The sequence below is a fragment of the Syngnathus leptorhynchus genome, unplaced genomic scaffold, assembly GCF_054491065.1.
Source record: "Syngnathus leptorhynchus isolate UIUO unplaced genomic scaffold, UIUO_Slep HiC_scaffold_169, whole genome shotgun sequence".
Lineage (NCBI taxonomy): Eukaryota > Metazoa > Chordata > Actinopteri > Syngnathiformes > Syngnathidae > Syngnathus > Syngnathus leptorhynchus.
This window is the reverse complement of record NW_028232136.1, coordinates 110,986-126,241: the sequence shown is the minus strand read 5'-3', so window position 1 is coordinate 126,241 and position 15,256 is coordinate 110,986. Positions and strand designations below refer to the sequence as shown.

Here is a 15,256-nt window from a genome sequence, read left to right as displayed (position 1 = left end):
CCAGACGACAGTCTTTCACCACGCTGGACAACCCGGTGGAATCGGAGCTATGGTATCCCGAGCTGGCAATTCCACCATTTGAAGCAGATAATGTCTCCCTGTCTGCAAAACAGCCTTCACCTCCAGATCTCGCCTCAACAGAAGGACCAGTAATGAACAGCGACTGCGAGAATTCACCAAAGGGGGCAGTATTGAACAGCGACCCCGACAAATCAACATCCAGGTCGGTGATGAGCAAGAAATCATCATCATCCGCGGCTTCAACGTTGCCATCCACCTCGTCATCAACCAGCGTCAGTTTTGAAATCGAAAATGCGCTACCATGGATGTCGCCGCTTGAATATGTAAGAATCAAATTGTTGGTAGTTCTCTTACTACACAAAAATCTGCTTAAACATACCGCAAGTGATTGTTTGGCTTGTGAATTGGATGATCTTTCTCAGATGAGACATACATGTCTGTACATAAAACATGAAAATTATTATATGTTCGAAAATTTCCATAAGATCATGAAATCAGTATGTAATAGACAGTTCTTTTCTGCTATTTACAGAATGCTGACGCACCTCGATATTCAGTTACCACAAATAGACGTTAAAAAAATCATCAATGTCATTTTGTTAGATCTGTCCTATGAAGAAGACATCTTCGGGAAACTAGAAAGCTGTATTATTGATTACAAACAGTTTGCCCAAATTTCTGATTCTGCGATTGAATTTGTGTTTCATAGACACGAGGTTGAGAGAAATGGGTAATTCTTTGAGAAGAAACGATTTGCAAAATTGGACTGAGGATTTGGAACGAGTAATTATACAGCGTGACACTAATAACGACGCTTCTGTCCAGAAATTGGTGGATATTATGGAAAAAATAAGACATATATCCCAAAATGTTTTAGAAATTACTTGGACTAATCTAGTGTGTATTTTATCAAATTTAGAAGAAGTCTTTAACAAATTGAAACTCGTTATCAACGAATGGAGTGAAATAACTGTCGCACACCTGTTTACTCTGATGACATTGTTCCATGATTTGATTATTGTACATATACGCAATAATATTCCAATTGATGTTAAAACCGAATTGAACAAATTCAAAATTCTTATCGAATCAAATGTACCGAAACATGTGATACGGTCTATGATAGCGTATGTACGTTCTTAAAATGTAATACAAAACTATGTGCCTTTTTTTTAAATGTACTTTTTTATTTTTATAATGTACCTTTTTTTTAAATGTACTTTTTTATTTTTATAATATACCTTTTTTTTAAATGTACCTTGTTTCTCCTATACCGCATTGTTTGATTATATTCTAACCAGAACAAACATTATACGTTTAACACCTGGTTTGTTTTATATATTGTAACCAAAAAAAAAAAGAATTTTACCTGTTTTTCTCCTTTCAATAAACATTTTAAAACCACGAACGGGTTCCATATTTGTCACAACGGTTGCAACAATGGCTGAGGAAAGATGTCTGAAAAAATTGTATTATAATGTTAAAAATCCAGCAAGTTTCGGTGGTGCTCAACGTCTCCACAAGGCGGCTCTCTTGAGCTGTAAAAAAAACCAACCCACTTTGAAGAAAGTGAAATCATTCCTTGCGGGAGAAAATGCATATACATTACACAAACCTGCAAGACTGACTTTCTCTAGAAACAAAGTTTTCACACGCCGAGCTCAAAGACAACTACAAGCCGATTTATGTGATATGCAAATTTTGTCATCACATAATGATGGGATGAAATATATTCTCACCGTGATTGACATTTTCTCAAAGAAGGCTTTTGCTCGCGTTCTGAAGGATAAATCAGCCGCCAGTGTGAGCCAAGCATTTGAATCAATTCTGTCAGACAGCGGAATCCCGCTACGTTTGCAGACGGACGCTGGCACAGAATTCTTCAACAAGCAATTCCAGAAATTAATAAAACGTCATAAAATCATCCATTTTTCCACAGCGTCGGATTTGAAAGCACAAACAGTCGAGCGTTTTAATCGGACTCTTAAGACCAGGATGTGGCGGTTTTTCACTGCGCATAATACAAGACGTTATGTCGACAAAATTCAAGATTTTCTATCCTCTTATAATAATTCATTTCATCGTAGTATTAAGATGTCGCCTAATGAGGTGACTATGGAAAATACAGACATCGTTTTCCGTAACCTGTACGGCAACGTATCTCTACAGAAGAGTGATAAAAAAAGATTCGCCGTAGGAGACAACGTTAGAATTTCCAAAATAAAGGGTGTCTTTGACAAATCGTACGAACAATCTTTCTCAGATGAGTTTTTCACTGTAGTAGAAATTCTCAATCGTTTTCCAAAGGTTTACAAACTCAGCGATTACGACGGAGAGCCGCTAGATGGCGTATTCTATGCAGATGAGCTCCAAAAAGTGAAAATTAAGAAAAATACATTTTTCAGCATTCAGAAAATTCTTAAATCCCGAACGGTCTCAGGGAGGCGTGAACTTTTGATACGCTGGGTCGGATGGCCTCCGAAATTTGATTCTTGGGTGGCAGCCAGCAGTGTTAAAGATATCTGAAATGACAAAACCAATCATTACACATAAAATATCAAGATGGGTGAAGTCAGGGATGGATTTTATGTAACCCTGACCTCCAACGCAAGTATGCATTTGTATCCGAATAATACAAATACGGACTTTAGAGTCGAATTGGTCCAGAATATCGATTTAAAGGGGCCCTGGGAAGTCGCTATTTGTGAAATTACATATGTGAACACGTGTGTAGATGTACCGGAGAAAAAAAGGGGCTTCTACTTTAGAGAGATGACAAAACCAGCAACCGAGCCTCACGAGGCACCCCTACCCACCCTGGTGAAACTGCAGGGGGAGATATATGGCGATCTCAACTCCTTGGCTGAAGATATTAAAACGCAGTTATTGAAAGCTTCCAACAAAAAAATAAACGTGGAATACGACCAACATACCCATAGATTTAAATTTCACACCAAAGAACCCTACGAACTAAAATTTAACGAACCGTTAGCTTATTTAGTAGGCCTGCCGGCTGAGCAATGGTTTCCATTAAAAACAGATTGGACAAAGGCCCCGCGGACAGCTGATCGAAGGGGAGGGCGGTACCATCTTTTCATTTACGCCGATGTAATACACTATCAGACTGTTGGCGACGCCCACGCCCCTTTACTAAGGAGCCTGCCTTTAGAAGGGGAATTTGGATCGCTCATAAATAGAAGTTTCACCACGTTATATTATTTAGATGTAAACAAACGCCACATTGAGCACATCCATATTAGCATTCGCACAGACCAGAATCAACCAATCAATTTCAAATACGGGAAGATCGTTCTAGTTCTACATTTTAGACCGAAACATTAGAAAAATATGAGACTCGAGACACATCCCGATCTATATCGATTCGTCAAATATTATGAAAGTCAAATAGGTGGTTCCTATCCTGGTTTCCACGGTGCCCCAGTTCAGTACGGACGTGGGATAGGGTCTATATTCGCGAAGCTATTTCGTTTTGTTGCTCCAATGTTGAAATCAGGTTTCAACCTAGCCAGACCGCATCTGCAAAGTGCCGCGCGGAACATTGCTACGGATGTGGCGGGCCGCGTCATTGAAAAAATAAAACGTAAACCGGAAGCCGCTCAAGGAGGTGCGGGGCTTGTAGTTCTTTCACGTCGTGGCCGAAGACCCTCAGGCCTCAGATTGAGAATAAATAAAAAGACACGCAGTATCAAAAACTTCAAACCAGTCATCAAAAGGCGACCAAGACGTAGGACGGACATATTCTCTTAAAAAAATAAAAATAAAATAAATAAAATGTCGCTTTTACATTTTAATTCCCAAGAATGCAGTCTTAGTGAGCTGGATATTTTTGCTCCACCTCTTACACAATTATCAATAGATCAAACACAGTATGTGGAGATTCCTCCTTTATCGGCAATTACAGATTCGGGCCCGATTGAATTTTTTATCCCCGGAGATGGCTCTAAATATCTCGATCTATCTGATACATTGCTGCATTTACGTTTAAAAGTATTACACAAAGACGGAAGCAATCTAGCAGCGAATGAAGCTGTGGGGATTATTAATTATCCTCTTAATACCATATTTTCACAAGTTGACGTCGTTCTAGGGGACCGTCTTATATCACAATCTAGTGCGACTCACCCCTATAGGGCAATAATTGAGACTTTGTTAAATTTTTCAAGAGATACCCTCCATTCACAATTCTCAGCTGGGATGTTTGTTAAAGATACTAGGGGACGTATGGACTCTATTGCTTTTGAAGGCCCCAATATCAACGATGGACTATGGAAGCGCGCTTTACGACTGGCAGAATCACAAGAGTTCCAAATTATGGGGCCCATACACAGCGATATATTTTTCTGCGAGCGTCATCTACTGAATCACGTGGATCTACGTTTGAAATTATCCAGAGCCAACGATGATTTCTGTCTCATGAGCGCTTCTAACAACGACGTCTGTCTCAAGATTTTAGGGGCAACATTATTTGTGAAAAAAGTAACTGTGTCGCCAGCCGTCGCTATTGGCCACGAAGCAGCGTTACACAAGGGCAATGCCATTTATCCTTTAACGAGAATTTGTCTTAAAACGTTTTCCATTGCTCAGAATTCCAGAATATGTCATCAGGATAATCTGTTTCTCGGACATATGCCAAAACAAATAGTGTTAGCCCTCGTAAATCATTTGAGTTTTGCTGGGAGAAAAGATTTAAATCCATTTAATTTTATCAACGGCGACATTGAATATCTAAGTCTCTCCCAAGAAGGCCGACAGATTCCGTCCAAAGCTTTTCAGCCTTATTTTGGCGGGGGGCTTTCTACACGCGAATACCTTAATCTTTTCACAGCGACGGGGCGTTTTTTGAAGGATTTACCACTCTGTATCGATCAAGATGATTTTAATCAAGGTTACTCGCTTTTTGTCTTCAATCTGAACCCCGGAGATGATTCAGGAGCCATTGCCCCAGTAAACAACGGCGTGCTCAGACTGGATCTACGATTTCGTAATCCGCTTCCGCACACAACAACGTTAATTGTTTACGCCGCTTATGATTCAATTATCGAAATCAACGCCAAGAGAGAGGTGCTGATGGATTATTATTAATATTAAGATGAACGGGCGTGAATTGACCAGTTTCATGAGGCGTCAACATGGGCCTCTCTTTGGAGGCGTTTTTGCAGCAGACGAGTTGCATGACGTCACAGACACACCCCCCAGACACTACATTGTAAACACGCACCCGAGGCATCTGCCGGGGGAACACTGGCTGGGGTTAACGTTAGAAAAAGACGGTTCGGCCACATTCTTTGACCCTTTTGGTTTAGAACCCGACCATATATTTTACCCTAAGAGTATATTGGATTTTCTGAAAAAACATTCTAACCGTATAATTTACCATAACATTCAACTACAACACGAACTGACGAGCACCTGCGGTCATCACTGTGTTTATTATTTAAGTCAACGAAGATGCGGGTTAACTTATCTGGATGTTTTGGATAGCTACACGACAGACCCCCTACACAATGATGCAATGGTTACCTCCTTTGTTCGAAAATCACGTGGGGCTCGGCGAGTGTGCGGGGGTCAGACATCGTGTTCTTTGCATAAGTTTAAAAAATGTCATTGTACGTAGTCACGTTAATGTTTTTTATAAAACTCTTTTTATTCAATAAAACATCTTTAAAAAGAGAGTTACAGAGTCAAGTGTGTTTTTATGCTAACATATACAATATACGTTTTTTTTTTATTTCACCATACATCAAATTTCTCATATTTAATAACTAACCCATTTTTGAGCCATTGCGGCTTGCTTTCTTTTTTTTTTCTTAATGTTTTTTGCGTTTGCATTTTTAGCTTGGGAAACGTCTTCATCTTCAGCTCTAGCGTATTTTAAACGTTTAAAGTCAGAACGTGCCAAAGGGTTGGAAATGCTTGATTCCGGTAAATTAAGACGGGTTAATGTTTCCAAAAATTCACTCCAGCCTATAGGAGGACCGCCTACTTTCTTACCGCTCACGACGAGCTTTTTTATCAAATCGGTCATATGAGATCCTCTGATAAGATTTCCATTAAATATAAATTCGCCCCGAGGCGTCCATCCTATATCGTTCGATGCTAATTTTCTCAACACGTATGCGGCGTTTCGATGATGTCGTGATCCTATAGCGTCGAGAATCCCTGTCCATTCCTCCGTTTGCACCTGTTGCGTAGTTTTCATCCCCGGCGGGTCCTCGTGCACCTGTTCTCTCGTCTCCATCTCCGTCAGCTCCGTGGCGTTGTTGTTCTGATTGGAAGGGGTGGCGCGTTCTATCTGATCTTGCGATACGTTCAGTGTGATGGGGGCACTCTCCTCATTCTTTTGTTTTAATAATCCTCTGTAACGTTGCATTAGGCTTTGATACATTTTGATTTTTTCGTATTGATTTAAATTTTTATTTTCCAACACCTGTTTCATCTGCCGATCTAAATCCCGTTCAGCTGTATCGAGGATGTTTGGCTGCGCTCGAGTCATCCTGTCTAGTTGGTATGGGGAGACGAGGTACAATTTATTCGCCGTTTTCAAACTCATTTTTTTTTAATTTATTTATTTATGAGGCCTCCGATGACGCTTCCGAGTACAGGAGCAAAAGCAGCCAGCAACGGGAAAATGAAACCACCTTTTTGAACCAATACAGCTCTTTTCTTCTTTAAAGTATTTTTTTTATCGGCTAGAAATCGAATATTCCTTTTTTGTTTTTTAAGTTTTTTGTATTGTTTCGAATTTAGAGGTATGTGGCCTTTTAGGAGATTTAAAGCAATCTCACATAGCGCTTTTAGTAAACTGGCAGGAGCTCTGAGGAGTAAATGTTTGCGTTCGCCCGGCTTGCAGGTAAAGAGAGTCTTAAGTAACGCCGCATTTCTTTTTAACAGTTTAGACATTGTTTTTATTGCTTAGGAATATAAACAGTAGGCCATTGATTGTGTAGTATGCCTGTGCGCAGTCTGTATTGTTCTGGACACGTAGGCGTCAAATCAACCAGTAAATAGCCGTACGGATCCCTCGTCGCATCTTCAAAACATTCCAGAAAGAACTTCCGGTTGTTGGGGCAGATTTGATTAGCCAGAACAGTTACCTGCAATTTATCGCGTGGATTTTTGAACAAAACTAGATAATTACTGTTTAGGCTTATAGTACGGCTAAATTTACCCTGGTGGAAGATGTTCTGCGTTAACATGATGACGCTTAGATTCATATGATGCCTATATTGTGTAAAAATTCGAACCACTTCCTGATTGTCTGAGGCTTGAAAGATGACATCGTCCAATATCAGCAGATGGTTTTGCTGCGGGGGGAACAACTTTTCATCGTCAAAAGATTCAGGCAATCCTTTGATAAATACAATATTTTTATTCATACTTTTGACTTCATCATACAAAGGTTGGGCCGAAGTATAAACCCATACAATATTATGAGGCTTTTGTCTCATGACATGATCTGTGTGTTCTAAAACATTTTTCACCAGAAAAGTCTTGCCACATCCACTAGGGCCACTAATTATACAGGCAAAAGGTAGTTCTAATCTAGGATCAAATTCAATTTGGTTCAAAGACATTTTTACACATGGAAAACAAAAAAAATGTTAAAACCCAAAAGGCAACGTCTGACCTCGCCCGACTAGGCGTCTCTTATCGTACACGACCCTCAGTCTCTTATTGAATGAGGCATTCTTTAATCGGAAGCCTTTTTTATCACGTACAATGACGTGTTGCGGGGTAGAGAGCACGTCCGAGCACGCGCCTTGGTTGTTGATGTACCCCTGAACCAGATCAAGCATGCTATCGAAATTGATGTTTTGCCCGCTTTCATGTGTTTGGGTGATACCTTTGACCTTCATCACGACACGTCCACTGTTTCTCAGTTTGTATGCGTAGGTCTTGGGGCCTGCGGAGACAAAATCTACAATGCTGTCGTTGGAAAGCTCGTCTGTCAAATCACCCAGATAGTCTCCCAGAGGCAGAACGCTTTCACCGGGCAAAGCTGTATAGATAATACTGTCCGTATCAGTGTACAAAACCCGGTTCTGTAGCATTTCCAAATAGCCGTACATTTTCAAACGAGCGTACGCCGTTGTAAAACACGCCGCAGCCACATTTGTAGTTTTCGTCAATGGTTTCTCAGTGTTTGTTCGAAAACAATACTGCACCATCGCTCGTTTTTTGTTGAGAAAGTGGATAAATGTCACGTCATACAGACCTGAAAAAAGCAGTTCGAGAAAATCCTTAGTTTTTGTCACAATCTTTGTGCTTGGCATGTTCTCACGCTGCGCCAACTTACCCCAGAGATTGTTCAGACATAGTTTTGAAACTTGCCTTTTTCCAGGATTCACTCTAATTTTGGAAGGATCTAGTTGAATATTTTGATGCGTCTTATAATCCTCGATATACTGGTTTCTATCAGCCTGATTGATGACATGTGCGGGGTACCCTGAAGATTCCTGTTTACCTTTCAAAAAAGTCCTCATATAGTCGGTAAAAATGGCGTCACTCTTTCGACTGTAATGCCATACCTCGGAAATATTCACAACGGTGTAACCGAGGTCGAGAGCCTTGGCGAATTCAGGGGTTGTCCAGACACCCGTTAATGACCTTTGCTCATCAGTGTGCGCACAGGCTGTATTTTGATTGTTGGCATCGCCACAGGTGCGACATAATGTGAATAGCAGTTTACCTTTAGGTGATTTGTAGGGCAAAACAGGAAAATATAACCCCCTCGGTGGGTTAACTGTAGCGCTGATGAAGCCGAAATACATCCTGGGGTCCTTGAAGTCATTGTGGAAGATTTCAGGATGATCAATGGGGTAGAGACAGGTGCTATTGATAAATGGATACAGCGACGTGACATCAACATAAAGCACACGTTCGTTAGGTTTTGGGGTATATCTTAAAACAAACGCGTTTGTCCGCCCCCCGAACAAAGCTTGTCTAGGCTTTAGCGGTGATGGGAATTTAGCTTTTTTGATGAATTCGCCCGTCGCCGCGTCTAACTTTTTCATTCGCAACCATTCGTGCTCCCACATAATTACAAGTTGCAAATTCGGTTTAAGACGTAGTTCTCGAATTTTCTTTTGGGTGGCATCGAACCTTTCCTGAAAGGGGCGTTTTGTCGTCGGACATATTTTAGCAAGATCGAAGCATTCTGAACAACCGTGGTGATAGCATCCAAAATATTCATACACTATACGCACACCTCCAACCTCTCTATAACCGTCTACAAAGAAGTTGTCTATTTTGACTTCCCCGCCGTTTAAAGCGTGTCTGATGTGAACATTTTGACTGTGCATGACCCACAGCAAATATTGGATAGCGTCTTGCGAGAAAGCTTTATATTGGTTCGTGTAGTTGTCTGCAGGTGTAATGGCCAGTGTTTGAGGCTTCAGGAATCTTGTGCGGAACACACTCATGCAGGCTGAGGCGATTGTCACAGCGTTGAAGGGGTCACAACCTGTAGCTTCGAAAAACTCACCCCTAAATGTCTCACCACCCTGGAATAACAAGTTCACGTCATTCTTACAGTAGGCTACAGCCTGCTGGGCAAAATCAAACGACCCCATACTGTTTTTGTCATACCATTCGTAGAACTTTGCACGCTCTGAGGGGGCCAGGCGTTCAACATCGTAAGACGAAGGCTCGGGATAAGACCCTACATAATTCAGATGAGCCAACGAGCTGAATTTGTGTGGAAAGTACCCCTTTGATTTGTCTTCAAACCCTAGGGCCTTTGGGATCGCACTTAGCGCCATGGTCAGAAATGAGAGCGAGTCTATGTATCGCGATTTGAAATCAACATCCACAAAAGAGAGAACCTTACTCCCTTGCATTATAATGTCAAATTTGACACCCAGATCGATCATTCTGTTGAGTAAAATGTAGGAATCAAAACCTCTAGCATTATGTGCTACAAAAGTCGAACCTTTGAAACGAGGGTTTCTGAAAAAACTAACAAAACCGTCGACACAATCGGTACCAAACCAATGCTTCTCCATACTATTCGATTTACAACAAACAAGAAAGGGTTTGAGTGACCCGTCTTCATCTACATAGGTTTCAAAATCGTAGTATATTACATTTCTACAAGGAGGCTGTGCTTTTAGAGGTTGGATGTAACACAGATGAGGATCAAGCATTGTATCTCCCCTCAAGTCGTCACCGCACACAGCACATTTTTTAGCGAGGCAATGATGCTTGACACGACTAGCACCTGGTTTCACATAATATTGCAAGCCGCATTGCATGCATTTTTTATATGTGTCACAGTTAGTTTTGAGGATGTCTGACCTTCTCGCCTTGCGCGGCTCTTTATGTTTGATAAAACACTCGTCATTATAACAAGTCTTATTACAATCAGGACAGATTACACGTTTAAAGGGTAGCTGTTTACATCTCGCATCAAGACACACGTGACAGTGCCCCGGGCACCGATGCTGCTCCCAATTCTCGTGACCTTTGAAGCAGTGTCTACAGAAATATGTATGACCTACAAACCCCTCAATGGATTTAACGCCGTAGAAATGATTCTCTAGTAAAAGGATAAACAAAATATCATCGGCTGATTTGGGGTAGCGAGTCTCAAAAAAAGTCATAGGACGGCAGTCGGCTTTTCTGTACATTACAACTATCTTTCTTTTGAGGGCTTTCTCGAATTTGTGTACATCAGCCAGACTTACAGCTGTGTGACAGTTCAAACCTACACTCTCTTGTAAGAGCCGAGCCTGCTGTGTGGCCTGCTTTGTTGTTAGCGAGCTGTTTAGCAGATGTGCTAACGCGAGAGCAAAGCATAGATTGTTGTCTTTGTTAAGAGTCATGTACAAATGTCGTTTTTTTCTCTTTAATATTTCTACATTAGTGGATTGTATCAGTTTGCGACGCATACCTCCACGCAAAGGCTTGAATATTTGTACCACTAATTCTAAACCTTCATCGAGCATAAGTTCTGTGTTAGACTGTGCTAAACGCTCTAGCATACTTTGTACATGCTCCCTCATAGAGTCTATATCAGTCATTTGCTGGTAGGTATGTGCTCTTTCGTCACCACCCCCCACAATCTCAATCTGAATTGCATCCCCCGTTTGTGCAATGTCATCTACCTCCTCCAAAACACCTTCGATGTTATTTTCGATATGCATGTAAAAAGAAGCAAAATCCCTGCTACCCGATTGCATGGGGGGATTTATACGTCTCCGCACTTCAACATTATTGAAATGGGGTCTGTTAACTACAGCCGAGCCACCTTGTTGAACACGGCTTAGAGGCTGAGAGGTAGCGACAGGTTCCGAGCCTGCGGGTTGAACACGACTCAGCGGCTGAGAGGTAGCGTCAGGTTGCTGAAACGCCGTATGTTGAGACGGCGCTATGTCGCCCCCAATTTGATGATCAATTATTACAGCGCAGTTGTTAGGCTGTTGGCGAGTTTGTAGGCACGGCGCTATGTCGCTACCATCAATACACGCCAAGGGTTCAACGCACATGTCATCAATTATTTCATCATTCAACACAGACTGATTATCGTGAGTCGGGTCAGGCGCCTGTACATTTAACTCGTTGATAATGTCAATCAGTTGCGCCGGTATGTTAGGACTGAGACAACGTACACTCTCATACGTGTGGTTATTTAATTCAGTTATCAAGTTTAACAATTGTGAAGAAATGTGTGTAGGACTTTGGCTACCTTCATTGACACTTTGATTATTAAGACCCTCTACCACACTTTGTAAATGATTAGGCACATCGGGGCTGAGGGCACTCTGCTCACCCGATACCACCGCATTTACACCCTCTAGAGCAGATAGCAGGTGTGATGTTAATTCTGATATTTGACTCCTATACGCACCATCCGATAACATTTCAATATCGTTGTTAATTGTCAAGATTTGTTGATCTAGTTCAGGGGTATCACAAAATCTCTGCCTTGTACCTGATTCATGATTTGTTTCATCGGTTTCAAAATCTATTTCAACAATGCTTGTTATGACGTCTGCCTCAGTTGGCGTGAGTTTAGGGTCAGACATTGCCTTTTTATTTTAAACTATCGATGTTTCAATTGCAGATGTCAATGTCTGTATTACTTTGAGACAAGAGCGAAGTTGCTGTCTGTAAATACATTCACCGTCACACGCATGAGACCTTGAATCTTTCAGACGCCTCTCTCTCACACGGAAGGATGGGTGGGGGTTGTGTGTGAGCCTGCTCCTTCTTCGACCCCTCCTACTCCGAGTCATCTGACGCCTCGGTTGAGCAGCCTGTGGTTGGCTGTCAATAGCGCCTGAAGTATACAGAAGAAACAATGTTATAACATAAATATATGATAGAAAAAATAATATATATATATATATACATATAAAACAAAATTCGACATACCTTCAATTTCTTTTAACGATTCGCGAGTTTGGTTCAACTCCTCGTACTTAATATTCGCAAGCTCTGCGTCCGTCACGTGACCCGCTGACACGTCATCCGCTTTTTGAGCAAAGAGCCGATTCTGTCGGTCTTCAAATGCTCTTAAAAGATGCGGAGCTGAGCCCTCGTCAGACGATTCTCCCAACACATCCGACACGTTTGAAGCAGGCTCTTTGTAACCTTCGCGACCTGTGTCACCCAGACCGTTTTTCTGGATGTCTTGCTCCGCTGCACCTACCAGATCTAACATACATACATAAGTTAAACATTTTAAGATCAACGTATTAATATTAACTAACATAAATGAATGTGTGATTCACCGTAATCCGTCTGCGTTAAGTAGACTCCACTGAAGTCATCATTTAACCGCGCTTTTTTTGTTGAGAAAAACAATAACATCACATTTCTGATGGAGAAAATAACAGAATAATGTAAACACATAATAAAACTCACGAGCATTGTGGACGTCCGCATAGACGATAATATCTATGTACAAAAAAAAACATACGTCATAAATACAATCGCATTATAACAGAATAGTTTATTTTTAGGAGAAAAAAAAAACAACCTACCTTTCACCATTGCTTTTAAAAGATCCGCAGAGCGTAGAGACCGACTTGAGGTGGTTTGAGCTTTGTAAAGGCCTTTTCTGACTGTTTAAACACTTGCACATCTATATATCCAGATACTTTCCCGCCCTAAAGAACATTCTGACCTGAAGACCCCTAACCCTAACCCCCACCCCATTTTTAAACTCCATTTTCTCCTCCATACACAAAATTGGACTGAGGACCAGCTAATTTCATCCCTCGGAAGGTAAGATTCATTTTTTTTCACCTCATACTATTATTAAAAGCTTTTTTAAACTGAAACATACCACCAAAAATATATATATGTTTCATAAAACGCATGGGGCCCACACAGACATCCACACACACACACATCCCACAGATACACGCGGCGAGGTCATAAAGCAGGGTCATACACCCCCCAACAATCTTAAGACCCAAAACATGTACAGACATATTCCCACCATCAAATAATTTAACTCAGCCACATACACACACATACAACCCAGATACAGACACACGCCGTAAAGAGCCGCGCAAGGTGAGAAGGTCAGACACTCCCAACAATCTTAAGACCCTAAACATCTACAGACATATTCCCACCACCAAAAAATAAACAAAACAAGATTTACAGATGATATAACACATATGTTCAGACTTACCCCCATCCAAAAAACAAAACAAAACAAGATTTACACTCATCCTGAGATAAATAAACTTACACACCTTACCACTCCTATCTCAGGATGAAAGTGAATGAAACACTTAAACACCCCCTACAGGACGAGGGAGGAAGCAGCAGCTCATAACATTTTTGACTTTCAACCACACACACACACCACACACACATCCCACAGATACACATTCATACCAAACTCAAACCCTAACCCTAACCCATAATTCAACATTTAAATAAATAACAACCTAACCCTATAACCTATGACCTCCCTATGACCTCCATAAACTCTATGACCTCAATAACTCTTTTAAAAAAAAAAAAAAAAAAAAAAAAAAAAAATATTTAATACTTTTTTATTAAGGTCATAAATCACTACTCCATCAAACTTTGTCATAAGGGCCACCTACCATTCTCTTGAAATTGGTTATTTCTTCATGTATAATGATCAACTCGATACTCCCTAGCCCCCAACAGCCTTTTTTTTCATAACACTTTAACGAGAGTGACGGGAGAGCGGCATTTCAGAAAACGTGCTTATCTCGGCGAGAAAAAGCGATTTCGGCAATAAAATTTAAAACGCGTGTAAAACATAAACCAAACGATGAAATTGGTTATTTCTTCATGTATAATGATCAACTCGATACTCCCTAGCCCCCAACAGCCTTTTTTTTTCATAACACTTTAACCAGAGTGACGGGAGAGCGGCATTTCAGAAAACGTGCTTATCTCGGCGAGAAAAAGCGATTTCGGCAATAAAATTTAAAACGCGTGTAAAACATAAACCAAACGATGAAATTGGTTATTTCTTCATGTATAATGATCAACTCGATACTCCCTAGCCCCCAACAGCCTTTTTTTTCATAACACTTTAACCAGAGTGACGGGAGAGCGGCATTTCAGAAAACGTGCTTATCTCGGCGAGAAAAAGCGATTTCGGCAATAAAATTTAAAACGCGTGTAAAACATAAACCAAACGATGAAATTGGTTATTTCTTCATGTATAATGATCAACTCGATACTCCCTAGCCCCCAACAGCCTTTTTTTTCATAACACTTTAACCAGAGTGACGGGAGAGCGGCATTTAAGAAAACGTGCTTATCTCGGCGAGAAAAAGCGATTTCGGCAATAAAATTTAAAACGCGTGTAAAACATAAACCAAACGATGAAATTGGTTATTTCTTCATGTATAATGATCAACTCGATACTCCCTAGCCCCCAACAGCCTTTTTTTTCATAACACTTTAACCAGAGTGACGGGAGAGCGGCATTTCAGAAAACGTGCTTATCTCGGCGAGAAAAAGCGATTTCGGCAATAAAATTTAAAACGCGTGTAAAACATAAACCAAACGATGAAATTGGTTATTTCTTCATGTATAATGATCAACTCGATACTCCCTAGCCCCCAACAGCCTTTTTTTTCATAACACTTTAACCAGAGTGACGGGAGAGCGGCATTTCAGAAAACGTGCTTATCTCGGCGAGAAAAAGCGATTTCGGCAATAAAATTTAAAACGCGTGTAAAACATAAACCAAACGATGAAATTGGTTATT

General features: G+C 40.8%; 1 protein-coding gene across 2 annotated transcripts; it reads right to left on the bottom strand.

The window, feature by feature from the left end:
- Positions 1-697: 697 nt before the first annotated feature.
- Positions 698-13,187, bottom strand: LOC147037501 (uncharacterized). Of its 2 annotated transcripts, none has more exons than XM_085905145.1 (5): positions 13,029-13,187; positions 12,777-12,942; positions 12,418-12,699; positions 12,184-12,322; positions 698-2,543 (listed from the first exon to the last, which is right to left on the bottom strand). In XM_085905145.1, exons 2-5 carry the CDS (start codon positions 12,928-12,930, stop codon positions 2,534-2,536), a joined length of 585 nt encoding a protein of 194 aa, XP_085761271.1. In that variant the 5' UTR covers positions 12,931-12,942; positions 13,029-13,187; the 3' UTR covers positions 698-2,533. The 2 variants fall into 2 exon arrangements, with proteins under 2 accessions (XP_085761271.1, XP_085761270.1); XM_085905144.1 differs by lacking the exon at positions 698-2,543 and having other exon boundaries at positions 12,033-12,322; positions 12,777-12,827; positions 12,910-12,942.
- Between the last annotated feature and the right edge of the window lie 2,069 nt (positions 13,188-15,256).